The sequence below is a fragment of the Leptosomus discolor genome, chromosome 2, assembly GCF_034619465.1.
Source record: "Leptosomus discolor isolate bLepDis1 chromosome 2, bLepDis1.hap2, whole genome shotgun sequence".
NCBI classification, from domain to species: Eukaryota; Metazoa; Chordata; class Aves; order Leptosomiformes; family Leptosomidae; genus Leptosomus; species Leptosomus discolor.
In genome coordinates, this window is record NC_141392.1 from 15044820 (window position 1) to 15072379 (window position 27560).

At 39.1% G+C, this 27560-nt stretch overlaps 1 protein-coding gene across 2 annotated transcripts in view; it reads right to left on the reverse strand.

Moving 5' to 3' along the window:
• Positions 1 to 26879, reverse strand: part of RAB3GAP2 (RAB3 GTPase activating non-catalytic protein subunit 2) — a 46776-nt gene extending 19897 nt beyond the window's left edge. Inside the window, exons 1-17 of one of the 2 annotated variants that reach the window (XM_086461889.1) lie at positions 26771 to 26879; positions 18317 to 18381; positions 14799 to 14922; positions 13155 to 13236; positions 11019 to 11066; positions 10827 to 10902; positions 10580 to 10681; positions 9355 to 9454; positions 6692 to 6790; positions 5689 to 5837; positions 4710 to 4789; positions 4457 to 4546; positions 3491 to 3630; positions 1651 to 1867; positions 1193 to 1336; positions 876 to 958; positions 271 to 335 (exon numbers count right to left, since the gene is read on the reverse strand). In XM_086461889.1, coding sequence (XP_086318015.1) covers positions 271 to 335; positions 876 to 958; positions 1193 to 1336; positions 1651 to 1867; positions 3491 to 3630; positions 4457 to 4546; positions 4710 to 4789; positions 5689 to 5837; positions 6692 to 6790; positions 9355 to 9454; positions 10580 to 10681; positions 10827 to 10902; positions 11019 to 11066; positions 13155 to 13236; positions 14799 to 14922; positions 18317 to 18381; positions 26771 to 26879 — 1773 coding nt within the window. Of the gene's footprint in view, positions 1 to 270; positions 336 to 875; positions 959 to 1192; positions 1337 to 1650; positions 1868 to 3490; positions 3631 to 4456; positions 4547 to 4709; positions 4790 to 5688; positions 5838 to 6691; positions 6791 to 9354; positions 9455 to 10579; positions 10682 to 10826; positions 10903 to 11018; positions 11067 to 13154; positions 13237 to 14798; positions 14923 to 18316; positions 18385 to 26770 lie in introns of both variants that reach the window. The other variant, XM_086461888.1, reaches the window with a different exon arrangement.
• Between the last annotated feature and the right edge of the window lie 681 nt (positions 26880 to 27560).

Sequence of the window (27560 nt, forward strand, 5' to 3'; positions counted from 1 at the left end):
TACTTGTGACATAATTTGATCCTACAGAAAGGTCTGTTCTCTTACTATTTTGACTTTTATCATGCAAGATGCCTTGGGGAAGTCGCAAGTCAAAATTAATTCCATTCAAAAACAAAAACAACTCCAAGCACCAAAACAATTATTTGCTTCAAGTAGCTCTAGGAAAAAGTAACATATTTTGAAAGACTTCAAAAGATTTGGCACTCTAAAAAAAAAAAATACTGCGTTACCAGCTTTAATGTTAAAGTATACTGGCTTCTAAATATTCACCTGTTTCTTGGTAGCAGGGTATTTGATATCAAGTATTAATTCCTTTGCTTCAGCTTCAATCAAATCTGCAAAGACAAGCACAACTTCAATTCGTATTTCTCAAATGAATTCTGAAAAGCAAGTTAAACCCCACCCCCACCCGCCAGTTACGATGCACACGGGTTCATGCTGTACGGATGAAGACACTATTACGAAAGTTGCCAAAATAAGCTTAGGGAAAATGAAAGAAAACAACAGCTCAGTGGCATCTCAAATCTGTCTTTTGAAGCAACACATATCACTTGCAGGAAGAAGGATACCTACAGTCAAATGCTGAACTCCATTATGTAGCAAAACAGATTGCAAACAGACCATGTTTTGGGCAAGCACTCAGAGTTCAGTTAAGATTTACATGGCAGACAAAGCTTACACTGGATCCTTGTATGCGAGAAATTTAATCTGGTAGCTTATAAAAAAAATGCCAGCTGCTTAAAGATCATCATTCATAGCACATACAGCTGTCAGAACGCACTGCAATCATACCTGTGTTTGTACACTTACAGGACAGATAACACAAGAACCGTTTGATAACACATCATCTTAAGAAATTATACAAGAGAACCTACCCGGATCTGAGGTTTTAGCTTTGAGTAAAGCATTTAACTTCTTCACTAGATGCAAATCCTTTGCTCGCTCACTCTTTTTATCACTGAAGGGAAATAATTTCAATTGTATGAGTGAAGAGAACTTAAGTGAACGATTCAGAAAAAAAAAAAAACAAAACAAAACTTTTGAAAGGTAATGTACATAAACCAATGAGACTATTACCAGAGTACTATTCAGCTTGAGAAGGAACATCAGAATTGCGCTCTCTAAATGAAACACTGTTTCCAAAACCAATAATGAAATTCATCGGGTTACACAGAGCACAAAAAGTCCTTACCTCAGTGCTAAATGGAAAGGTACATGGACAGTTTTTACACTTCCAGAGACAGGATCAACAAGGCATATCTGGTAAGTCTGGGGCTGCCATCCCTGACTGGTCACATTGTTTAGACCCATTATTTTATAACCAGGATACAACAACCTGAAACCAACAAAAACCACGGCCTTTACGGTGAAGAACAAAATTAGCAACCTTCCCTTTAGACAGGCTGAATAAAAAGACAACAAATTTTACTAAGGTTTAACAACTGCTAAATATGTTTATCACGAAAGACTATAGAGCAATGAAACATGACAAGGACCCCTTCTATAAAACAACAAGCTGCATTCACTGGAAACACTGTGGGCAACGCAAAAAGCGCCTGCCAGCACTCTCCACTTTTACCACTGGCATATCCACCTATCACTTGATTGCAGCAGCACAGCCAACGTGCCTGCCAGCTAACTGTTTCTCACCTACAGTATTTCCCCACGTTGAAGGCTCCAACCCGAGGCCCTTGCTGCGTGCTCCACACTTCCAGAATGCCTCTCCTCGGAGCATAGATCACAAGGAACTGCGCTACCCTGCTTGGACCCTGAGCAATTCCAAAAGGAGAAAAATCCATCTTCTCAGTTTCTCTCTCATGAAGGTCCTCCACAGTCTGTATCCAACCAACTTCTGCATCGCGGTATCCTTTGTAAAAGACAACAGAACTTCATTAGGGTACAGAAATTAACACATTAGTACACATCATGACCCACTTAAGTACTACTCCAGCAGCAAGCTGTCTGAACTTTGTTTCGAACTGTGCAACTCTGGGCAGTAGCCAGACTCCTGTCATGTCCATGGACTCTGAGCAGGGCCCACCAGAGGACTCCTCAGAGCCAAATGCAGCCTCCTGCAGAGCTTTGGGGAGGAACAAGTTCTGCTGGGAGAAGCCACAAAAACCACAAAACTCATCGGGTCTGTACTCTGGACATTGCTCTAATGCAAAAGCTTCTCAGAGAAGAAAGATCTGCAAGTAAGTGTCCAGATTTCTCTCACACTTCAAAACAACAAAGAAAAAAGATTTAAGGAAGGAAATTTGCATAATCTATTAAATTGGATACACAAGTTTTTATTCATATGGTTTCATTCATATGTTTTTCAACATTAAAATGCAATTTTTAGTAACCCAATAAAAACACTCATCATCTCTCCCTCTCTCTGGGTAGCACAAATACTTTCCCTCATAAAATCTTCCTAAACAAAAAAGGCAGCGACATCACTAAACTATAATGGTTTTGCAAGTATAAATGAAGACTTCAAACCACAAGTGTAATGTAATTCAATAGACAGTTTCGCTTAAAAAAAAAAAAATTTCTTTTTTTAAAAAGCAGCTGTTTCACATCTCAACGGCCTCACCAGTGAAAGGCTGGCAAATGCGTGTCGGACTAACAAATAAAGCTTGGGGCTCTAACAGTACTTCCTAGGTAATATGAAGCTCTCAGTAATGAAGAAAAAAAAAAGTCCAAGAATCTCAGAAAGCACGTATTATAGCGAATAAGCCTCAAAAATAAGAGAAGGAGAATGCACAGGTGAAACATGATTACTCTAGCTATTACACTGTTAGCATGTTGCTGAAGTAGCTACTGTATTCATGACCACTAATTCTTTTGAATTGGTAGTGTGGGAGAGAGAGAAGAGCAAGATATTTTCTACCTCTTCTTAAAACTTATCTTGCATCTCATAAAAAGCTGCAAAATTTTAATTCTGTAGAGAAAATAAGAAGTGTTGTAACACCAGGTATAATTAGAATTTGAGAGCTTAACATCTGCATTATTTTACAAAAAGCCCTCGGTTTAGAAGAGACAGAGCACTCCCTTCTTTCACAGTCGCCATGATGAAATGAGAATCTAACAAGTTGTCTATCTTCTTCCTGATTTTTCAAACTTCTGTTTATTTTCTCAGCAGAATTCAAGAAGATACTAGAGCTTATCAAGAGAGAGAATCTTGGAGAATAGAGCTAAAAGCTCTTAAAAAAAAAATTAGGTCCAAAGCTTTCTGTTGGAATACAGTCTGGAAAACAAACAAACAAACACCAATCAACCAATCTATACAATACAAACCAAACAGACCAAATTTGCTACTATAGGCTATCTCAGTATTTCAGGGATTGGTACAACAATACCCTTATGGACTTCGTATTACATCTGCCTTTGGTTTGTGATAACATAATGTTCCAAAGTCTTTCTTAATAATGGAAAAACACTTGGAATTCTAAGTCTGAATATTAAAAAACGCTATTATTTGCTATAGTAATATACACTATCATACCTTTCCACATGCGAACTGCAAGCCCTCTTGTAACATCCAGTAAAATAACCCTTCCAAAATCATCTGTTACTGCTGCCAAAGTGTTACATGGAGAAAGGCATATCCTTTCACCATGGCGACGGGAATCTGGAAGTCCAAATCTAAAACAAAAAAAGAATTTAAAAAAAAAAGAAATCAAGCAAAACCACGAGATACCTATTTTTCCTTCAGAAATAGTAAAAAAAGTATCTTATAAGGACTAAGATTTCTTTTTTTAAGGTAGCAAAGGTATAGGTAAACTTAAGAGCAAGTTACGAAAAAAGTTCTTGTGCTGTCTACTGGGAGATCTCATAGATCTGTAAAGTCCTACTGAAAAACAAAGTTCAGAACCTAGGATAAGCAATTGCCTTGTCATGCATTGTCAAGCAAGGATCTCAGAGCAGTGGGTTACTTTGTAAGTCCTCTCTTATCGCCTAATAGCCTTGAGAATATTTAAAAAAAAAAATAGGAAAAACAATCAGGAATTGATTCAGTCTTCTATCAGCTTTCTTAACAATATTAGGCTACAACCTGTTGTTCCCATTCTCCTCTCTCCACAATCAAAAGAGAAACAGGATTCCTCCTAATTTTTGTGAGAGGCTTTAAACTATGATAAGCAGCCAGCACCTCGTGTGGCTTCCTTAAAGCACTTCCGTGACAAACTTCAGGACTGATATTTGTGTACTTATATTGTTATTAAACTGTGCACACTGTTCTTTACAGTAACAACGAACCCACACACTGGAAGTGAGAGACATGAGTAATTATTTGTCCACAATGATAAACTGAAATGAAACAAAGCTTAAAACCAAAATGACCTCCAAACTATCATTGCTGCTTAAAGTAAAGAAAAATAAACATGTTCATCAACTATGCACCTTTCAAAATTATTCAAATAGTTATAAAGACGAGAGCGCCAAAGCAATTGAGACAGTATGTTAAACTTACCTCACTGCCAATGGGGTTGCAGGTTCAACTTTTGGTTTCTGTTTTTGGGGAGGTTCTTCTTCATGTTTACTCTTCCAACCAAGCCAGCCACTTACAATAGAAAGGAGATTTCTATTAGGAGAATCTAATTCTTTTAATTAGAGAGAGAATTAGGAGAATTCTCCTAACTAGGAGAACCATACTAATAGTCCTAAAAAAATCCTCAATTATGAGGCTACTACAACAACAATAATTTACTGTCATTTTTTATTACCTGGCAGCATTAAATAATGCTGAAGTCAGTTTACTTGCAACTGCTAAGGCAACATGAGACAACAGTGGCTGTGAGCTACCCTGAAAGAAAGGAATAAAGTGTTTAGAAAGTCAAGGAATAGTCAGTGTCGAGCCACCCTGAAATGAAGGAACAAAGTGTTTAGAAAGCCAAGAAATAGTTCTTACACTGAACTCAACTGCAGAATAGTTTTTCAGGCCTCCTACGGACTTTCAGCTCAGAAAGCATAGCTTTAAGACTCTGCAAAATTTTAATTCATTGCCCCCAGAAAAGCCATTCTGACATCTCTTTACCATTTCAAAATCCTCCTGCAAGTCACTGGCAGCTCAGTATGTTTGTCTGCAACAGAAGTTAAAAAAACCCTGTGTATGATTTATCACGGAGAGTTAGCTGGTGTATGGCTTCGGCATCCTTGCAAATATCAACACAAGCAGTTTTTTCATAAACATATTGGAAAAGCAAGCGCAAAACCAAAGTTCCGATTCTAGCATTTTCAAATCAACTTTCAATCCTGATAAGGACAACACACACATAAGGTCTGAATGTACAAGACACAGAGCTACATTGCCATCCTTCTCCTCCAACGCAACTGGAGACTACATAAATGTGCTACAGGTATCATTAAGCGTAAGCTGCAGTTTTCTTCCACAAGTAGTTGTTCCACTACGTGAAATCACCACAGTACACTCAGGCCATGCGCATACATGACCAAAGGCGAAAGGTCTCCAAAAATCCCTAAGATACACGTTTACACAATCTCAACATAATTTAAAAAAAAAAAACCTTAGGTTACTCAATTGGCAATAAATTAACAAATGAAAAAAATATCATCTCAGTTTCAGAAGATCAAAAGGGGAAATGTCAGTATAAAACTAACACAAGAATACTTCAGAAACACTCATACAGAAAAGAGAAGGATTAATCATTCAAAGTTTCAGCAAGTCAGCTTTGTAGTACATACCTCCAGGGCAAAAAAGAAACCAGTGAAAGGATTGGATCCCACAGTAACATACTGAGACATAGCAGGTGGGCTGTTTTTTATAGCTGCATTATATCCACCTATATTGGAGGCAGTCTTCATTTGATCAAAAGGAGACAGTGTCATGATGCCTAACAAAAACATCGAAGTGAATGTCTTATACTTTCAGAACAAAGGCATGCAATTGCTCTAGAAGTCTAAATATATTCCTGCCTTCTTGACTGACTGGCCAACATTCCAGTTGAAGGGAGGAGGAGCAGCTTTAACCACAGAAATTCCAAAGAACACAGCAGAAATAACCTAATGTACTCAGGTTAATTATAAAGCACAGTTGGTTTGTTTAGAATAATAATAATAATAAAAAAAAAATCAGCAGAGTTCAGCAGCAAACACACATCTACCAAATTCACTTCACCTGCCTCATTAGCTCCCTTCTGACCTCTTACCTGCGTCTGTGAAAAGCGTGGAAGAGAAATGAAGCTTACTGTCTCTCAGATCTGCCTGACAAGAACCTGGGCTTCAGCAAATTCCTAAGTAGTAAAAGTCTTTGACAGCCTAGAAGTCAGTTTGTCTTTTTTGGAAAGAAGCAATCTCAAATTTTAGTTTCTTTATGTGCTGGACTGTGAAAGACCCATACCAGTCTTCACTGGCCTGCCAGACAGTTCTTTAACCTAACACTAATGGGAATAACTGCACCTGATCTAGTCTCTCTTGGCTATTTCGTACCAAACAGGAGAGGACAAGACAGCTACAGCTGTAACATCCTTTCTCCCCTCAAATGGAGAGGGGAGGCTCAATCAGATGAGAAGAGAAAGTAAAACCTATTTTTGATGATGGTTAATGAGATCAGTCACTACGACAGCCTTCTCCCACTATTTATTTCTATCCAACCAGTACCACAAAGGGCTCTCACCACAAATTTAACAGCACAAAAACATTTAGTTTCATTTAAGCCAAATATTTGAAATTAAACAGAAATGCTTACCAATACTAGCATGGTCAACAATCGTGTCCACATCTTGCAAGCCCCATTTCTTATAAGCTAATGGTGGAGGCTGAACATTCTCATTGCCAGATGCTGCAGCTGACAAAAGTTGATAAAACACACAAAAAAAAAGTTCCTACTGAGTCAAAGACAAAGGAATAGCATAACAGGGGGCAAAGAACTGATGCAATAAAGAGTCGCAAAATAACCTAGTTTTAAATTAACATTCGAACACCTGCTGAGCTAAAATGGCCTTTTGAAAAACTTGACTTGATTAAATTAAAACATTTTAAAACAGTAACTAACTAAAATTGCATGTGATATTCCTTCACAACTGTATTTTGTACTTGCAGAGAGCTTTGCTTTACTAGTCATTTATGGTTTAATATTCTGTACAATTTTAAAATGCTACTACAATTTATTTCTGTGGTCTGCGCATGTTCAAGTGGAAACTCTCCTGCCAAAGCACTTGCAAAGTCAGCACATTCACTAGACATGTAACAGTGTGAGGTAAGAACAGTGGTAAGACTAAAGTGATGATTGAAACTCTTCAAAATATCTATTTTGACAAACATAAATGGTCAAGAACGAAAGAAGATACAGCACTCTGGCTGCAGATATCACAACGGTGCAAATACTTCTCTGCAAATGGCGATTTCTCATTGAAAGAGTACAGCATGCTCTGGCTGTGAAAGTAGATGGATATTTCTCATTATAGTGTCTGTTTCCTTTCACATTTGTTTATGATTCACAGAATATCAGTTTTCAAAAGTTCTGATTTACAAGAGTTTTGCCTTCTCTCATAGTCAATGGAAATGCCACCTTTCCATTAAGAGGGTAAGAACAGACATTATTAGATAGACCCAGGGAACCCCTGAGCATGGCAGATCAGGATTTGAGCAGAGCTAAAACCAGATGTCTAGGGAAGAATATTAGAACAAGGATATGTAAGTGATGCTTCCTCTAAAGCAGCTTCTGAAGAGACCTTCTCAGCTGGAGGTAAGCTCTAAGCACTCAGTAAACCTCCACAGCTTTTTTCTCCACTAATCTGTCAGTCTCCCTCTGAGCCCAAGGAAGCCTTTGGCATCCACATCAACCTCAGACAAAGAATTCCACAATTCAACCTCACAATACGTTAACACACTTCTTATTTTGAATTTACTAACATTTAGCTTCATTTCATGCCACTTCATTCTGAGCTGGAATAGTGAGCAATCCATTCCTATTGGCCACCCCCGTATGATTTAAAGAAGAGCTGTCTCACCACAGTAGCATTTCTCAGTTCTTTACCATTCAACCTATGTAAGGCTCAAGCCTTAGTTTAAGGGTGCTGCTGTCCCAACAGCTCCTAATGCTGTCATGCTGGCAGATCCATTGTGCTTCCCACCTACACCCAGCCTCAAAACTGTCTGCTGATGTGGCTTGCTGTAGAGGAAACAAGAATCTGACAAATCTGAAGTTCAACGAGAACAACCATCAGGAAATTTGGGCGAACAATTCAGCAACAGCACCTGTTTAACATTTTATCTTGCAGAACTGTAATAGCGCCATACTTGTGCAATCTACCACACAGTACCGTTATCTAGTTCTCCTCTCACCCCAAGAAACTGACCCTGTTTCCAAGTTAGAGTATAAACAGGCACTATACTAAAGGATGGGATCAAAAGCTGCACAATCAAACCAGGTATCAAAAGCTCTTTGACAACGCAAAGAGCAATGACCATCACCAACACCATCACCACAGCATTATCACTTCCCAGAAAATCCTTACTGGGAAGAAAAGCATTTCACTGACAGTGAAACCAGCATCCTGACATGCTAAGAAGCACCCTAGCAGCATGCTGTGGGTTAACCCTATTGAGCAGCTGAGCACCATATATCTGCTCGCTCACTCCCTCCTAGTGAGATGGTGAAGAGAATCAGAAGAGTAAAAGTGAGAAAACTTGTGGGTTGAGATAAAGACAGTTTAACAGTTAAAGCAAAAGCTCTGCATGCAATCACAGCAAAACACTTCACTCATTCACTACTTCCCACGAGCAGGCAGGTGTTTAGCTGTTTCCAGGAAAGCAGGGCTTTAACATGCATAATGGTTACTTGGGAAGTCAAATGCTGTAACTGAATGCTCCCCTCTTCCTCCTCCCAGCTTATATCACCAGGCACGACATCACAGGGTATGGGATATCCCTTTGGTCAGTTGGGGTCAGCTATCCAAGCTGTGTCCCCTCCCAGTTTCTGGTGAAACCCCAGCCTGCTCGCTGGTGAGGCAGTGTGAGAAACAGAAAAATCCTTGATGCTGTGTAAGCACTGTTCAGCAACAGCTAAAACTTCAGAGTGTTATCAACACTGTTTTCATCACAAATCCAAAACATAGTACCATACCAGCTACTATGAAGAAAATTAACTCTATCCCAGCCAAAACCAGCATACAGTATTATGGTGAGAACATGCAAGACGCTCAATGCTACTCAGACAATTTGTGCTTCAAGAACATTTTCTGTAGAGGAAGAAATTTCCTTGTATGCAGCAGATGCCAATACATTGATGGACAAGCAAAGAAGATCCAAATTCCACCTTGATTTGCTATTTAACAAACAGAAGTAAATTTCACGTAATGTGAAGTACTATTAACAGTCTCAGAAATAAACATTTCCTCTTAAACGTACCTCTGGCTACCTGATTGCGACATGCACGAAGGGACTGAAAGAGGCTGAAACCATCAATTGTCACAATTGCTGCTGGGTACAAGATACTTAGTTCTTCATTCTGTGGAAGAAAATGAGAGAAGGGAGAAAAAAAATGGAAAAAAATTACTGTTACTGTTGTAACAGCTTCTTCTCTAGCTTTTTATAGTATTTACTACACAAAGATAAGGATTACATCCAGAGAGTTAATATCTAACAAGCCACAGGCAACAGACTACAGAAAAACTACCATAATTCAGTATTAAACAGTCTGATACATAAGTCATTTAGGCATATACTTTTTATTTAGGCACATCATTTTTATTTTCATCTTCTTTCAATGACTTGTATGTTTGCTTAATATATTTTATGGCTTAGGGAGAAAACACAGAAGTTACAGCAGCTTGTGAAGGCCACAGAAAACCAGGTTTATCTGGAATGCAAGTATCAAGGTTTTATGAGCCAAGTTCTGAAACTGGAGTAGCACCTGAATTACCACTTGGGCACATAAATGCTAATTCGGTGATACAAATTCAAGACTCAAATTCCTTAATGCTTCTGTATTTCAAAACTGATCCCAAAATGTCATTCTAAATCACATGAGCATTTGTATAAAGCAAACTTGGAAACTGCTATAACTTCATTAGTTTTCTGCATAAAGCATGCCAACCCAGCCAAGAGCAAAGAAAGCTGGCTTTTCTACTAAATAGCCTCAGCTCTGCAAGAGCCTCCTCTCCAGGAAATACTCATAGTGACATGCAAGTTCCTAGCACTATGTCCTATAAAGATTGTTTTAATTTTCAGCCATCTTCTCTGTGAAATAATTAAGATAAGTTCTTATGAATGAGTACATATAGCTCTTGGCACCTGTCAAGTTGCATTTTCTCCTTTCATCAACACATTATCCTATTTTGTGTGCATAAATGAACAAACAGGAAACGAACGAAGCCTTCCTTTGCAAGGTTATCACAGAGAAAAACTGACAAATCTAAACAGTTAGCTAAATACTCCAAAAAATAAAAAGAAATTCTGAATCCTCAAACTATACAGGCATGAATACTTCTAGAACAAGAATTCCAGAGCCTCTTGTTCTAAGGAACTGTCCATCCCATCAAAAACTGGTAAAGGACACAGAGGATTCACAGAGAAGACTCCCTTCCATACCCCATAACACTGCCACTTCGCTTTTGAAATAATCTGACAAAACCTGTTCTGTGACACCAGGATGCCTGGGAATTTCGTAGGTTCTGCACTTAAGTTGCAGGACAGGATCTTCATTTAAAAGTTGTGCAAGAAGCAGTACTCCACTCTAGAAGAGAAAGAATAAGAAGCATGAACACTTCTGTCCCTTTCCTCAGGGAAGGCAAAAGGCTATCTGCAGAAACAGAAGTTTTCTAGAAATAGATGTCTATTACAATAGTGGGCTCGCGGTCCTGCCGTGCTGAGAAACATACCTCGGTGTAAAAACGAACATAGCCAGAGGTGAAGCCAACCACAATGCAGGTCCAGTCAGGACGGCCTGTGGAACTCCTGTTTCACAAAGACATACTAGAAGTTAAAAACAACTGCTGCTCTAAGCTGTAGACATATATAAGTATAATGCAAGGAGACTGATGATGCATATGCACAAGAATATCAATCCTTACCTCTTCTGACTTGCCAATGGGATACACAATACACTACTCACACATTCACTAGAAACAGAAAGATAAAACTAGTAAGTATATTTTTCTCCAGTTGTGAAATTTTGCTCTACACAACAGACTTTGCCAAGTCAGCATTTTTAATATTTTAAGAATATAGTAATGCAGCACACGATATATCAAATTCACACTAAAGAGTGTAAAAAACCCTTTCATTTTAAAGACATTTTCAATTACAAGGTCAAGAGTGCCTGAATAGATTGCATGAGTGCTTGTTACACCTTGCTAATGTTGTCTTTCATCATTCACAGCCTGATTGTTCTGCCAGCATTCTTCAGTAAAGATTCAAGTTAAATTTCAGGTACCTAAAGGTGAGCAATTTTTTTTCTGATCGATAATGATATGCCAAGAACAACCACTTAAAAAAAACCCCAAACAACAAAACAACTGAACCATACTTATCAAAATAAATTTTTGAAGTACTTTACGCAATTAGGTAGATTTTATATCCATTGCATTTCACTGCTTTATAATTTGAGAGCATTTGAAGGGCTAATATGGTCTTCCCAGACATTGCAACAACTGAGCAGGCTCAACGCACGGCAGGCAAAGCATGCAGAAGGCAAGAAGATGAGCAGGCCTCAGTATCTCAAATCAAAAGTTATTTAACCGCTACCATGATAGAAAGTTTTATAAGTTTTACACTGTCTGGGAAAACAGAAGCAGCACAAAGGTTTTATGAAAGAGCATATAAATTCAAGATGACATCCAAAACAGCACTTAAAGCATAAATGCCCACAGTACTGATGATTATTTGCATTTCAGGTCACCTCCACTCCCCAAGGAGTGATTAAACAATCAGGCTAATGAATTACAGAAAAAAGGTTTCCAAACGCAAGTTTGACATGAGTTGCAATTCGATTACAACTTCAAAGCAATGTTAAATATCTCGGTGAAATTTCATCTTCCAATAGCAAAGCTTAGCCACCACAGAATGTTTTCAGTTGAAGGCAACTGGGGGGGGGGGGGGGGGGGGGCCGAACTCCAAAACCCCCCAAAAGTCAAGTCTTTTGACAATCTGACAGTAATTTCTGTATTTACACTTCCACAGAAATAGAACCCACACCTACAGCAAACACTTGCAAATCTTAAATCAAGATATAGTGAATATAGTTGTGCCTATCTGAAGAAAGCTACCTGTTCTGTATGATAGGGCCTCTTGGGGCTGTAACAGTAGTAAGAAAAACCCCCAAACAAAACTTCTTTTCCTTTTTTTTTTTTAATAAAAGATGACAGGGTAATTTCGGGGGGAGGGGGGGGAGATGCACATAAAACAGTTCAAATGTGTGGCAGAAGCAGTTTTACAAAAAATGGTTATGATTTTTACAGATTGGAGAGAGGCTGATTAAGTCAACACCTCCTGCAGCATAACAGAAGGCTGAAGCCAATAGAGAGCATGTTCAAAGGCAGACAGCAACTCAAGGCTGCAAACTTAATAATGAAATGCAAAATCCTTTTCCATATGGGAGACTCAAGAAAGCATCTGTCTGGTTATTTGAAGACAGATCGAGCAGAAATATTGTATAAATACCAAATGTATGACCAAAGCAAATTTTCCAAGTCTCTAACTGACTTAGAGCCCAAAAACCATTTCTTCATCAGAGAGATGACTTTATATTTCCTTGAGGTTTTGAAAATGAATATATTTCTAAAACAATTTCATACATTTCCAGTTGCAACACCCCCTAACAAAATTTCACCTCTACTACAAAAGTAATTTTCCAAAAAGGGTACTTATTTTTTTCCCTTCTAGAACAGGAACTTATAAAAAGCATGATAACCCAGATCTCTTTATTAAAATGTCTGAATTACATGCAGATACACTGGTTTGCACAGAGAGTACCTCCGTTAATTTGTATGAACTTGTCCTGAGATATCACACTATGCATGAAGAGTGACCTTTGCAGACAACGTTTCTGATCATCCACGTTACTCCATTTCTGTTTGCAACATGAAAATGCATAAGACCATGACTCCACTCGAATGAAACAAACAAAAAAAAGAGTACAAGTAAAAAGCTTATGCTAATTATTAAACATGAAAATGATATTCTAATCACAGGTGCATTTCAACACGTACCCTTCTTCAACATTCAGAGAGCCACTCCAGCCAACAGCATACTGCATTTCCTCTTTTCCCTTGTCACTGTGCTTCCATTTAGCTGCCATTAAGAATAAAGAAACCATCTATAACTGCAATGTTCTGCATCTCACAAAAGCAGTTCTACTCCTAATCCTTCTCTTCTGTACAATCCTGCCACACTTAGATTAAGTACCAATTACCAACCTTGAAGACCATAAAAATAATAAAATGTTTTTAATGACTCTTCTAAAGAACTTGCATGTTTTCTTAGAAATTTACATGGAACAACACACTACTAAAATTATGAAATGCCTAATTTTATTTTAAAATATTTATACAGTACTATCTACTTCATCAAATTTTAAATGGTTCAATTCAAGAAACAGGGATCCTTAGGAGAAAAGTACTAAGCAAGGGCAAGCTTCTTTTGGGAAGATTACTCAAGATGAGCTCAAACAAATAGGAAATTTTAATTTTAACCACCTAGAAGGACATGGGAATCCTGCAATAAATGTGACAATTTTTAATCTTCACATCATAATCAAGGTTAGAAAACTAGTACTATACTTTGTTATTTACACGGTGCTATTACAGCTGATACTTGACTGTTGAATCATCTCCCAGGTGCCAACAGACAACTAAAAAAGTTAGTGTTGTGCACCATTTGTCTGACACCTAAAATCTGAGACACAGAGACACTTCTGCCACTGTGTGGTACAGTTGGCCACTGTGCAGTTCAGCAGAAGCAGTTCTCCAGCAAGTGAGCTAAATTACTTCCTTATTCTTGATCCAGTACGGGCTTTCTGAGGAGTACTGCCATCTTTTAATTTTTGTGAAAAATCAGCAACTAATCTACATCGGTTTTGGAACTTTGCAGGGAACGACAAATGTTCCCTTCCAAATGCAGCATGACGACTCAATGCAATCTGCCTAATTACGCAACTCTGAGCTTCAACAGCCTGTTTTTATTTTAAAATGGTATAATACTCCCCATATCAGAAGGTTTCGATTCATCATCTCACGTGCCACCAACTACAGCTGTTAATAGCACCAGTACCCCAGGCAACAGCACATCCATAAAGAGCAGCTGGCCGATCAGTGTTCATATGTTATCAAGGATATCTTTTCAAGTTCGAGAGCCCTACTTTAGAGTACAATATAAAGCCACCCATCCTTCACGATGGAGAAGAATTTTCTCTCAAAGGTGGGAATCTCAAAACCAATCCACCTCAATACTTCCTCCTCCAAGTGACACAGGCTCAGTTAGCTCACATCTTTCCAGGGAAAAGAAAAATAAGGTCAAGTATTTCTTAATGGCTAAAATTAATACAAAAGTTTTGCTTCTCTTATTGAGCACAATTAATGTCAATATCTCTGAGCATCTCAAACAACTGGGTAGTTAATAGTATATATTAATCATACATGATAAAATAGTTTTCTCAGATCAACATATAGCTGAGAAGTAAAGACAAAACAACTCACTTGCCAAGCAATACCTAGAAAATGCACAATGTGTACTATAAAACACTCCAAAATTCTTGAAGGTATGACTTAGGGGGTAAGCTGATGGAGGCGGGGAGGAAACAAATCTTGTCCTGATTAAGTGTACTAGCATATATACCTAGTAGAATGTATACTTACGCACTAAGAAGACTGCTTTCTGTTCATTAGCTATTACCATCAGGTCATTTGTTGGTGACAAGGACAATACACAGTCCTGAAGCCAGTAATTTCTCTGGTTCTTGGAATTAGATTCCTCTTCTTCCTACAGGCAACGCTTTAGTCAATGTATGCAACAAATTTTAAACATAGCGGAACTCGCAAGATTCATGACTACAATTTGGCTTGCCCTCACTACCAGCGCTGAATGGACTAACACTTGTCAAGTCACTAGAGCTCCAACTTGCATGAAAACCCATGAGAAATGCATCAACCTTGCACTAATTCTGTGTGTTTACAAAATAGAAAACAAAGAAGTATTCATCGCTAACTCTACTCCTCAAAATCTTCTCCTTTCACCAAAGAGGCTCTAGAAAAATGAGATTTAAACTTTTATTATTATTGTTTAGAGACTGGAAAGAATCTCTTTAGTTATTCCCATTACAATCCATACTCAAAATAAAGAATTTATCCAAGCTCATACACTGAGCAGCATTAAGTAAATATATGTACATATGAAGAAAGGAACTAAGCTGGCATTCACACTAAAGCCTCACGGCAACATGCAACAGGTATCACGTGCCTTTCCACAACAAGGAACTTTACAAACAAATTCAAACTAAGAAGTAACAAGTTTTAACGGTTTAATGATGGGTAAGTAAAGACTTAGATACCATCTTCACTTATAAAAGCAAAAAGATTGCATCTCTCTTCCTCGGAGCAACAAGCCAAACATTTGATTGCAGAACAAACAAGGTAGCTCCTGCCAATCATAGTTCAAAGGCAGAAAGTAGGTAATAGGTTTTGAATGGACTGCTACAAGGTCTCTCAAAGATGATCCTCCTGCTTTCTTAGCTCCATCCTCTTACGCTGATCCACAGCAATACAAACACCTTCCCTTGTCCTCAGTCTCCATGTCCATAGCCAGATATCCAATCCTATCTCCTCCTAACTCTCCAAAATATTACTCCATCCTCTAATATCTCAAAGCAGATATCCACAGATTAAAAAACCCTAACAATTTCAGCGTGACCATCTTCTGAACCATGCGATTTATTCTGTTGTAACTAAGTCGCATCTACTTGAAAATATACACATTTACTCCCAGCAGAAAAAAAAAGTGAAGAATTTGCATATCATACTCTTAATCACCTATTCATTGTATTTACTTCCTTTCATAATGTTTGTACCATAAAAATGGTGACTTTGTGCACGTAAGAATACCCTGTATATCCATCATAAGATCTACATTAGCATACTACAAACGTTCTGCTAACTACCTTTGTCCACACTATCTCTTGATTTGTGCAAGAGGACAACCTATTTTCAAGTCATTTTTATGTGTTGATGGATGTCAAGTTCTACAGCAACAATTTTTCCCTAATTACTGTTGTTTTTCAAGACTTTAAAAATAGGTGATGAAGTTGTCTGGAATACTCATAACAACTTTAACTCCTCATGACAGAGATAAATGTACCATGTGCAAAAACACATAACCAAAACCCAAAGAAGTCTCGTACTAATTTTTAATGCAATGATTTGCAAACTGAGGAAAAAGAAACAGAAATTAAAGGCTTGTTTAAAGATTAAAAGGAATTAAAAACGGTATCTCAGGCAGAGAATTTAAATAAAATTATGTATAAACAAAGAACTGGAAACCTAAAGACATAAAGTATGGCCATCTTACATTAGTGATAAAAATATAAATATATTTAGTGACAAAAATACATATCTAATATAATATATTTTGTCACCAAACATAAATAATATAAAACAGGAAAAGCACTGAACTTGTCAAAGGAAACTACTTTAAAAGGGTGAAAGACAGAATGAGTAAAATCAGCGTTTAAGAAAAGATTTCAACATCATCATCCCTACAAAACAGCTGATAAGTTCCATAAAAAGGCACCTTACGGAAGAGAACAAAACTTTTATAAATTTTTTAATTATTTTTTTCATTTTCAATGTCTTCTCAAAAGTTGCTGTGTTCCATGAAATAGGTACGTGCCCAGGTGACTTGAGTAATTCCAAGAAAAGATGCATTTTACACCAACTATAATGCAAACCAACCAACAGTTAAAAGTTTTAACACGGGAATTCATGGCTATATTATACTAATAATTCTCAACCCTGTGCTAGACTGATACAATCATTTTGGTGTGTGTTCAGACATACAGACTCACATATTTATATGCTCCCGCACAGAACAACCTGTTTGCTGTGGATGACAGCTTTTTCTTTCTGAAGGGTTTGACCTGGAACCACTAGCAACTTTGGAGGAAAACACATAAGCAGAGGAGAAGGCGGTCTTTCGCAAGAAAGGTGTGAACTACCTGGAAGAGTTTGCCATTTTAAAGAAAAGAGTGAAAAATAAGACAATTTCAATTTAGCAACACCTGTTTGTTCTATCATATTACAACATGAGCAGAAAACAAAGCATTTGTTCTCCTCATTAAGGAAGCTATAAACATTACAGATGTGGCCTGAGAAACACACTCATTTCATGGCAATTATAGTGGAGCTGAATACTCATCCTATTTAAAAGTTTTAATACTCTTGTCATTCCCTGACATCAGTATCAGTGATTCATCCCTGGGAGACACCACGCTCATTTCAGCTTGTTTGTCGCTTTAGCTGAAAAATCTGTTTCCCTGCTGAAGTAAGCAGCTACAAGGATATTGCCCAACTCCTTGGTCATACCTCCCACATACTGATAAAGACAGCAGGTAAGAGGGTGTTGTTAGCAAGGTGAGGTCTGGATTCCTCAGTCTACCCCATTAGCTCTCTCCAATTAATCTCAGGAATTAATCAAGTAAGCAATTCTGTTCAAATAATTCATTCAGGTGCAAAGGATTTCTACACAGACACCTTCCCTAACACCTTATGCAAGTCAGCTGGTAGCTATAATTCTCAACCTTTCCAACAACTAATAGACTAGTCACATTATTCTTAGTTGAACTAGTTGGGTAGAGGGATATTTTACCCCCTTTAAAGAGCAACTGTGCTGCCCCATCCTACATATTTGACTTGATCCCTCCTGTAATTCCATCTGCACATCACAACATGAAAGGAGTAGTACGTAATCATTAGAAAGATGGTTGTGTCAGTTGTTCATGATTTAGGAGGTTTTTATTTATATTAATTCATGGTAGATTACTATAACTCCCTTGCCATGCCCTACTGTCTCTGGCTAGCTAGAGGACAAAAAATATGCCCGCAGCTGCAGAAGGACAGAAAGATGTGTGTATACTCTAGTGGAAAAAACCCTACAGAATACAAGAATATGAGTAATTATCACCATAGGTAACACCCAAGCTATATTTAGAAACAACGACAGGAGCTAGGACAAATAAGCAGTCACATTTAAAACACTGGTCAAGATCATTCTGACCCAGGGGTAACCATATAGGAGGAAACAAAAACCACCACCACACACAAGCAAGTGGAAAAGTCTTTTAGAATAAGCAAGTTAGCAATGAAAACTCTACATATGAACTTACAGGTTCTTGTAATTCTCCTTCATCCCAGGCTCCCCAGCCACCATCTTCCCAGCTTGTTGATTTGCCTGCTTTAAGCGAAAAAAAAAAAATTTCACATGAGTACAGCACAGGCAATGAAAAACACAACAAAAAGGATGGCTGGTGGTTGTTTTCGTTCCCCTACCAATGCATTATAACTTTGTTTATGGCAGATACTAAACAAGCTCTACAGAAAGAACCATAAAGTAGTAGAAATGGCTGTCTTATTTCTCTCTATTTACTTCCATTTTTGCCACTATGGAGAAGTAGTAACAAAAGATGTAACCTAAGTCCAAACTGGAAACAGGTACAAGGATACCTGTGTCAAATTAATTCTGACAGACTGCACCTAGAACTCTGGGTAACATCTTACAGTGCCTGGTACAACACATCACTGATCCTTCCACAGGGCCTCTCCACACTTTAATAGAGCAAATTATTCAGTCAAATTTGTCTTTTTTCAGTTGCTCACAGACATTTCAAGAGAGCTAAGACATATTTCTAGATTTATACAGCAAGCTGAAGCAAAGAGTAAGGGCATAACAGGAGAAACCCTATGCATCCACTCGACAAAAACTTTCTCCAGTGTGTACAGAGACCCGAGACCTCACTGCAAAATTTAAGCTTTAGCTGGATTTATCTATTTATTACTACTCCAAAGGCAACAAAAGCCTCATCTCAAACATACTAAGCAGCTACAAGAGGGAAAGTAAGGAGACAGCAGGCTCTCTCCAACCCTTCAGGACTACGTATATCGATGTTTTACTAACTGGAATAAGAAGACCTATAACACACCGTAAGAACCACGTATGTACAATTTTATGAGAAACAGTATTTCTATACATGAGTAAAATATCTTCCTTTCCATAATGGTGGATTTTGGTTTTAACTTAATTGCAGGATCAGCCAATAGCAACGTAAGTTCATTTTAACAGGGAATGAGAGTACATGGAAATTCTTCTGTGGCAACGAAACATCTGAGCCCAGGATAACGCAGATCCCACCACCACTCTCAAAGCAGCCAAAGCAAAAGCTGAAGCTGTGGCCTCTGAGGAGAAAATGAGCACAAGGACCTTGGCTATTCATGTCTTTGCAAGACAACACAAAGGAAAATTAACGAGACGCTGAGCAGTTTCAATTGTGTCATTCAGAAACGTCAGAGAAACCACAAGCTTAAAAAATACCTCAAACACCTGAGAAAACAGAGACTCATAGAGACAGGCCTACTTCTCAGATGTCTTATAAGAGCGAATGTATTAATCTTAAATAAAAAACATCTGAAATTCTTTCATCTAAAAATACAGAATTTGATGTGAATTTAAAAGCCTGTGCAAAGGGTAATTATGCACAGGCATTTAGCAGTAGAAGAGGTACAATTCTCAAACACCATCATCACTAGGACCCTCAATAAGTCAACAGGCATCCCTGTAGTTCGGTAGAAAAGCCAAGCACTGACTTCCATCTAGAAGCACTAGCATGACATCTGAAGCATTAACATCAACAAAACTTCTCCAAGGATTTATTTCAAGTTTTTCATTAACTGATGTCATGGCTACTTTGACCTTAAGGAGAAGTTTAAATGTCACATATCAAATTAGTTTAAATTTAGTTCTAAGCAAGGAAGATTTTGCCATTTTGGATGCTCAAGCAGTACGGACAAGAAGGTTTGCATCAAGAACACTCCAGTTTTATTTGGTCTGTGCGACTCTACCACCAAAGGCAGGCAGAATCCACTACAACTGGAACTGACAGAATTGTCAGAAATCTGTATTCTGTCTGTTTAGGCAAATTTTTGAATTTTCGTATGGCTAGTGAAGACAAAAATCTTTTAAAAAAAAATTTTAGCTTAAGAAAGAAACTTTCCACCAATGCTGTTGAGAAGGTATTTCATAAGACTGTAGAAAACAAAATGCCCAATCCATGAATAACTTTCATTAAAATGGAAATGTCTGTACCATCTACAAAATAAGCAAGTCAGCCAGATTTACTGCCTCATCATCACTGCAGATCTGACTGCAAAGTTATTTCAGGCATAACTATATCAGCAACAAGCTTCCAAGGGTCACAGTCTCATCTTGTATTTGAGGTTGAGAGTTTTCCAGTGTACAAATATATATATATATATATATATGAGATTAATGGCAAATACCGCTGAATATAAACTACAATAAACCACAAGAAGAAAACAGTAAGTAACTTCAATGTTTAGTTTAAGGTAGCTACTTCTGTTACATTTACATTCTGTTTGCATTTTATTATCTCAAAAGGCAAGCCTCCTTCCTATAAAATTAATGGATGAAAGAAATCTGTCAGCGTGCCACAGTCCACACAGAAATATAACCATATCCAAGAAACACAGTCGGGCCAACACCTTCCCTACAGCACAGAGCAGACCAATCTTTACAAGAACCCTCAGCCACTTCAATTCCAAGACTGAACATCCAACATAAAACTTCAGCTCATAAAGGAGGTGCTAAAGCAGCAAAAAACCTCAGGTGTAAAGATAATTTGGACAAAGTACTCTGATACCACTAGGTCACGTCTGTTGCGAGCATGTCGCTTAGTCCTGCCCGTATCTCTAGAACGTATTAACAATTACAGATGTAACACAATTCCAGTAGAGTGCGTATTTGTGTATTTTATGTGAAAACTGAAAGAAAGGAACGTTGAATGTATATAATGCAATCTGGGAGAGGGAGGATCTGATTAAAGAGGCAATACAAAAGAGCTTGTCAGAAGAATCTTCAATAGGAATACACCAAATTCAATAAGTGGGATAAAGAAACAGTTAAGAACAATCCTACTGCTGAATGCAATCTAGAATTTGATTTTGTAATGTATTTTTTTTCTTTGTAACCTTGTTTGCAACTCTGAAATAAAAAGCCTGGCCTTCTGTATTTCTGAATTCAATTAGTTGATCCAGATAAAGCCAAGTGTGCAAGCACAATTCCAAAGATGTTTAGAGGAACTGGACTGAAGAGCACTTTTCAGGATGTTGTCAGTGTAGCAGGGCTGGATTTTGAAGAAGAGTTTCTCTGCAGGCTTAAGCCATCATTCCTACCGGAAAAAGAAGCAGTGAAGTGATACCTCATAGCTTTGAGCAACCCTCCAAATCAGGCTAATTTTTTTCTTCCCCCTGAACAAGCAGCAGCATCTGAAAGCTGCGTGCTGTGCCACATCCCACTCTGAAATGACTGGCTCACTATCACAGATGCAGGTATCATTGCTTGGGAACTCCCAAAGGCAAGTTTGGGTTTGGGTTTTCTTCTTATTAATTTCATTTAGGTAATGGGACACAAATACACTCAGGAACTAAACATATCTGCACACCAGGAAAGTACTGGGTTTTTTATTTCATCTTAACACCCCCAGAGTTTAGCTAGCAGTAGCCCCACCTGGCTATGTCACTGAATTGCTGTCATCAAGCCTACCCAATGTTTGAAAACGCACAGTTCAAGCTCAGAGTCTACTGGAAGAAGAGACACATCACTTTAAACAAATTGTAGTTAAATCCCTCAAATTTTAAAGATTATAGAAAATGTTATGTGTCTTTACTGCTCAATTTTCTGCTCTTTTCAGGTAGGTATCTGTTAATTTATTAATGCTAAAATTGTTATGCCTGTGAAGCTTTACCACATTTTGCAAATAAGATGGATTTTTTTGTTCATGTGTACACCTTACCATAGATAGTTGTGTAATGGAGTTAACCGTTACAGCTGTTTTCTGATCTAGCCACCACACATCCCAAAATACCTTCAATGCAGCAAGCTGTCAAATAAAGTGTAAGGCAAATACTTTCTACTCCCAGTATTTGCAAATTTGAAACAACAGTTTTCAAAGCCACTTAGACACACCACTGGGCTCTGGCTCCACAGAGGATTTGTGTCTCATTATTAGCATTAACTTTTCCCAAGAATCTTAAATGCTCATGCTTTATTAGTCCCGTTCATTAAACTACGAAAAAGCAGCCAAAACCTTTTTTTTCTAGAGAATAAAGGTCTGGGAACTCCATATGAAGCATCTTTAACCAGCTTACTCCATAATACCATTTTTATTTATTCAAGCCACGTGAGGCAAGAGCCACCCCAACACCTTTTATTCCAATACGTACAACAAAAAAGTAGCTATATTTTCCTTCAAGGCAGATCACCTCAAACATTTCTTCAGTTATTCAGCCTTGTATTATTAGCAATCTTAATATATGATTGCACAATGCAAGCGAGAACAGCATGACCCCTTCCTTCCAGTGTTTCATGCCCTGGCAGCAAACAGGCACCTGCAGAACTGCCTATACAGAAGGTTCAAAGGAAGAGGACACCTTTTCTTTTCCTCCCCAGTTTACCAGACAAGTATATCCTTTGCACAAACTCGACACACTGTTGGGCTACAGAAAAGGATTTAAGTGAAGTTGTAGCTGACAGGATCCTTTCCATCATCTTCTTCTACTGTTGAACGTGTTTAAATGCTTATCTATACAAAGGAAGGGAACAAAAAAAAAAAGTCAAGTTCTTTTAGAATAAAAACACAGATTCTTTTTGTCTGTTACCTGCATCTGTATTTTTAGTATGTGTAACACTTATAAACCTTTTCAAATTAAATTCAAAACAGACAACCTAGATTAACTTCTTATAAATAAATGAAACATGCTGTGTCAAATACAAATAGGTGAGAAGGTACATCATTTTTATTCATACTAAAGACACCTAACTTCAAACTTTTATTAAAGTCACAGTACCACATAGTGATTTAGAAATGTATACTGCTTGCATTTTCAGAAGCAAGCAAATTCTTTTCATTTAAAATGTGTCTACAAAAATGCTTTTACATTAACCACCTAGATTTCAGTGTAGCAAATACACTCAGAGAAAATATTTTAGTTAGTTTGGTTAGAATGAGAAAACGGACAAAGCTAAAACAGCAGAAAAAATTTCTTCGATCTACAACTAAGAAACCAAAAAAAGGGAAGACCTAAAGCTTCTAGCAAAAACCCTAAACCCCACACATTGAAAATCCTGGAGGCATCTTTTCAAAAACATTTCATATCCAAAGTCTGACAGAAGCTTTTGAAAATTCCACTAAGCACCTAAAACATTATGTTATGGCTCAAAAAAAAAGTAATCTATTTGTTAATTGAAATACTCTTTGTTAAACAAAAATATTTAGCAAACACTTATTTTCCTAAGGTAAACTGCATTTTCCATTTAACTATAAAGTTTAAATACTAGAGAAAGAGTTTCCATACAAGTACAGCATAACTTCAAAAAAAACACACACACACAGGAAAAAACCCAGTAACTAAAAGGTGCTGGTTCTCCAGTTTAAAATAAAAAAACTCTCATAACTGTGACATGTGTTTATTAATATTTATGTAATCGCTTATATGTGAATAAACATAGCTTTAGTACAAAAGCTGTATTCGATAGCAAATTAACATATTTTCTTTGTTGAACTTATCAGTAAAACCAAACTACTCTTTAGCTTTTTTCCCCAAAGAGTAAAAATATAAAAGCAGATTAAAATCCAAATTTTTAAATGTACAACTTCATTAAACTACTGTTTTAAAACAGTCCATTCTGCCAATGGAAATTTTTACTAAAGCATTCCCTGACAAAAAAAAAAAATTCTTTATATCTTGCGTAGTTAAAAATATTTGCCTTGGCTCTTTATGCCATAAAAGTACACTCTAAAAAAAAGTATACTTTAAAAAAAAAAAAAACAACCAAACAACAAAAACTTGCTTGGACCAAATTTATTTTCTTTTCCTGGGGCACAATATTAGAAGCAGAGATCTGGTTTAGATTCTCACACTGTCTCACCTATACTTTATTTACAGCAAAGAGTTCTTCCATGTGAACAACGTAAAAGTCAAGGCACACAACAATCACCCAAGAGAAAAGGGAGTCATTTTGGATGGCCATCAAGTCAGCTGCTTACTAAGAAAAATGAATGAAATAGTGTAGTGGGGGGGGGAAATACAAAGGAAAAGAGAATGAAAAGCTGAATTAAGTTTTTCCAACCAGAGCAATACCTGCGGGTGCAAGCCTGAGAGACGAGCAGTTACCGGGGGTCTCTACCATCTCATCTCAGCCTCAGTTTCCAAACCACCCTGCAGCTTGGCTGTGCGGTCAGTTAGGCCACAAAGCAGCAGCAAAGCAGACTTGGAGGAAAAAGCCTAAGGAGAAAAGTATCTCCTGTTCCACGCAGCTGGACTCAGTTTTTTCTAACTTGGGACACCTCCCCAATTTACTTATTTCTAACTTAAGATACCCTGCAAGTTGTAACAGTGTTTCTCCCTGACAAAGGTGAATGCACTAAGGATTTCTGCTTCAAAATGATTAATTTATAATCTTATGGAAGTCACTTTGGGAACTCTCACTTGCTTACATTTATGCTCATTTATCCCAAACCATGAAACAGCTGTGGTACCAAAAAGTTACAGGCACAAATCCAAAAGATTTCAAAGAATCTAAACGAACAATATTTTGAAAAATACTCTATTCTGACACTCTGCCTCAATGAGTGAATGAGCAAATACAAAAACAGCCCAGAATACAGCCAACTCACTAAAATGGAAGAACAGCACATTTCAGAACATTTGTCTTCTTTGCTTCTATCATTTTTGAATTTTACAACATACTAAACGTATTCTTTCTTTACTGCTGCCATTTGATAAATCCACTCAGACACAAGTATCCAAAAGTTATTTTACACAAACTTCTCTCACATGTACCACCAAATATGAGAGAAATATTTTAATTTCTTTCAGCAAATATTTTTAGAAACACAAAACACATTACAATCTTTTGCTTTTACCTTCAGTATTCAAGAGGCAATAGCAGGACAATACTGGTTCCAGAATCTCTCCTTCACATACAAGTGATACCAAAAGAAAAGCCATATGGAATTTGTACGTATCTTTGAAAGCATTATTATCGTCAAACAACAAGCACTAGTAGCAGCACATAACTGTTTCCTACCAAAAGTTTTGGACTGGCTGCATAAAATTCTTCCCTGAATTACTTTCTTCCAAGTGCATTTCCACAATACAGTAAATTAAATCTTGAACACAAAAAGAAAGCAGTAATAAAATATAACAACATACAGAAGTTTAAGTGTTAAAGTTAACTAGCCGAACAGTCAGTGTACTTTTAAAACTTTTTCACAATTGTTGCGTTATCTTTTTACCAGGACCTGCAGCGACAAGACAAGGAACAACAGTTTTAAACTGAAAGAGGATTTAGATGGGATATAAGGAAGAAATTTTTTTACAATGAAGGTCATGAGACACTGGAAAAAGTTTCTTAGAGATGTTATGGATGCCCCCTCCTTGGAAGTGTTCAAGACCAGGTTGGACACGGCTTTGAACAACCTGATGTAGTGAAAGATATCCCTGCCCATGGCAGGGGGGTTGGACTAGATGGCCTCTAAAGGTCCCTTGCAACACAAACCATCCTCTGATCTCCCCCTCTTTTAACTCCCCTACAGACTTTTCAAATAAACACCTTGCTGATCTCTCTCAATAGCTCTGTTCTCAGCTCAGAGAACTTCACAAGCATCCTCATTAACCTCTTCCATGCTGTTGCCAGAAATCCAAAACATCAGCCAAATACAGCTTACACAGTAGCGTGCAAACAACACGCATTTCCCTGCCCTGTCTATCCTGGGCACGGTCCTTCTTCCCTGTCGAGAAAACAGCTTCTGTGCCAGACAGCTCAGCTTTCACTGTGCATTGCCTCACACAACAGAAATCTGATCCATAAGTTCAGACCACAGTTGCTGTAAGACTGTCTTTTAATTTAAGTTGCTAAACTAAATTTTCAGCATTCTTTAAGTGTGTTCGTCATTATTATTCAATGCTGCATGCACGTTTGTTAACTTTACTACAGCAGCTTCAGACAGCTGAATTCTCTTAGCAAGAGCAGGACAAACTTTCATCTCGAAGTTTGGGACACACGGGGTCTGTGGCAAAAGAGCTTCACCTGCACGCCACAGGGTAAGAACTGACATCTGCGAACTGCTCGACACCCGGGCCTTCCAGACACCCGAAAAATCTGAACTTGTAGGTGAGATGCGGCACCTGACGCAGGACACCCACCCTCTACAGCCCTCTATCCCAGCAACGATGCCAAGCACGATCCGCGGCTATCCCCTACACGCCCCCTGAGGCCGGTCACGGCAGCGGGGACGAGCGAGCCCAGAGCCCCGCCGGCACCCCGGCCTCGCTGCCAGGCACCCCCAGCTGCGGGCAGGACGCACGGCCGCGCCAGGACAGGCCCCAGTCGCCGGGCAGCTCTTCGCGGGAGGGCCGAGACTCCCGCCGCACGTAGCCCCGAGGGGACCGCGGGGAACAGCCTCGCCCCCGCCGCCCCCACACGGGCCGGGCCGGGCCGGGCCGGGTCGGGCGGCCAGTTCCCCCGCACCGCGGGGCGGACTCACCGCTCTCCTTGCCGGCCGCGGCGCTGCCCTGGCGACGGTGGGGGCACAGGAAGTCACGAGCCGCCTCCAGATCCTGGAAGTGGCCGAAGGGAACCAGGGCGCACGACATGGTGCCGCTGCCGGTGCCGCCGCCGCCACCGCCCAACCCGGAAACGATCGCAGACTTCCCTCACGCCCGGTGCCGCGCGTCCCTGCGCAGGGCGCATGCGCGGCGCGCAGAGGCGCTCCGCTCTTCCGCCTGCCGAGGGAGCTGTCACGTGACTCTGGCTGCCCGCGGCGGCGACGGGGCTGAGCTCTTCCTCCTCTTCCTCCTCTTCTCTTCCTCCTCTTCCTGGCTGCCTAGTGGCTGCCCGCCGTCACAAAAAACAATGGCCCAGCGGAAGGGCGGCGGAATCGGCGCTGGCGGGCGCTGCTTCCCCGCCGCGCTTTCTGAGGGGAATGGCGGCCTACGTGTCCCGTTTTTTCCCTGGCCCTTGAGCCTGGAGCGGGATGGGGCCGCTGGGGGTGGGGGGGACCTTGTCCCAGAGCAGCGTGGCCGGGGGGCAGGTCGGCGCCAGCACCGTGGAGCGGCAGCGAGCACCCGGCCTTGGCCCAACCCGGGAGGAAGAGCAGCCGCCATGCCCCGTGTTGTATTTTCAGGGCCAGCTTACACACTCAGTGGCAGTAATTGCAGTGCGAGAGTTACGTTGATGACAATGAGGGCGGGGAAGACAAGACAGCTTCCCAGCCAGCCTGGGTCTGAAGGAAGATGCTCTGAGGTTCTGAAACAGTTTCATTATCCAGGCCTAGT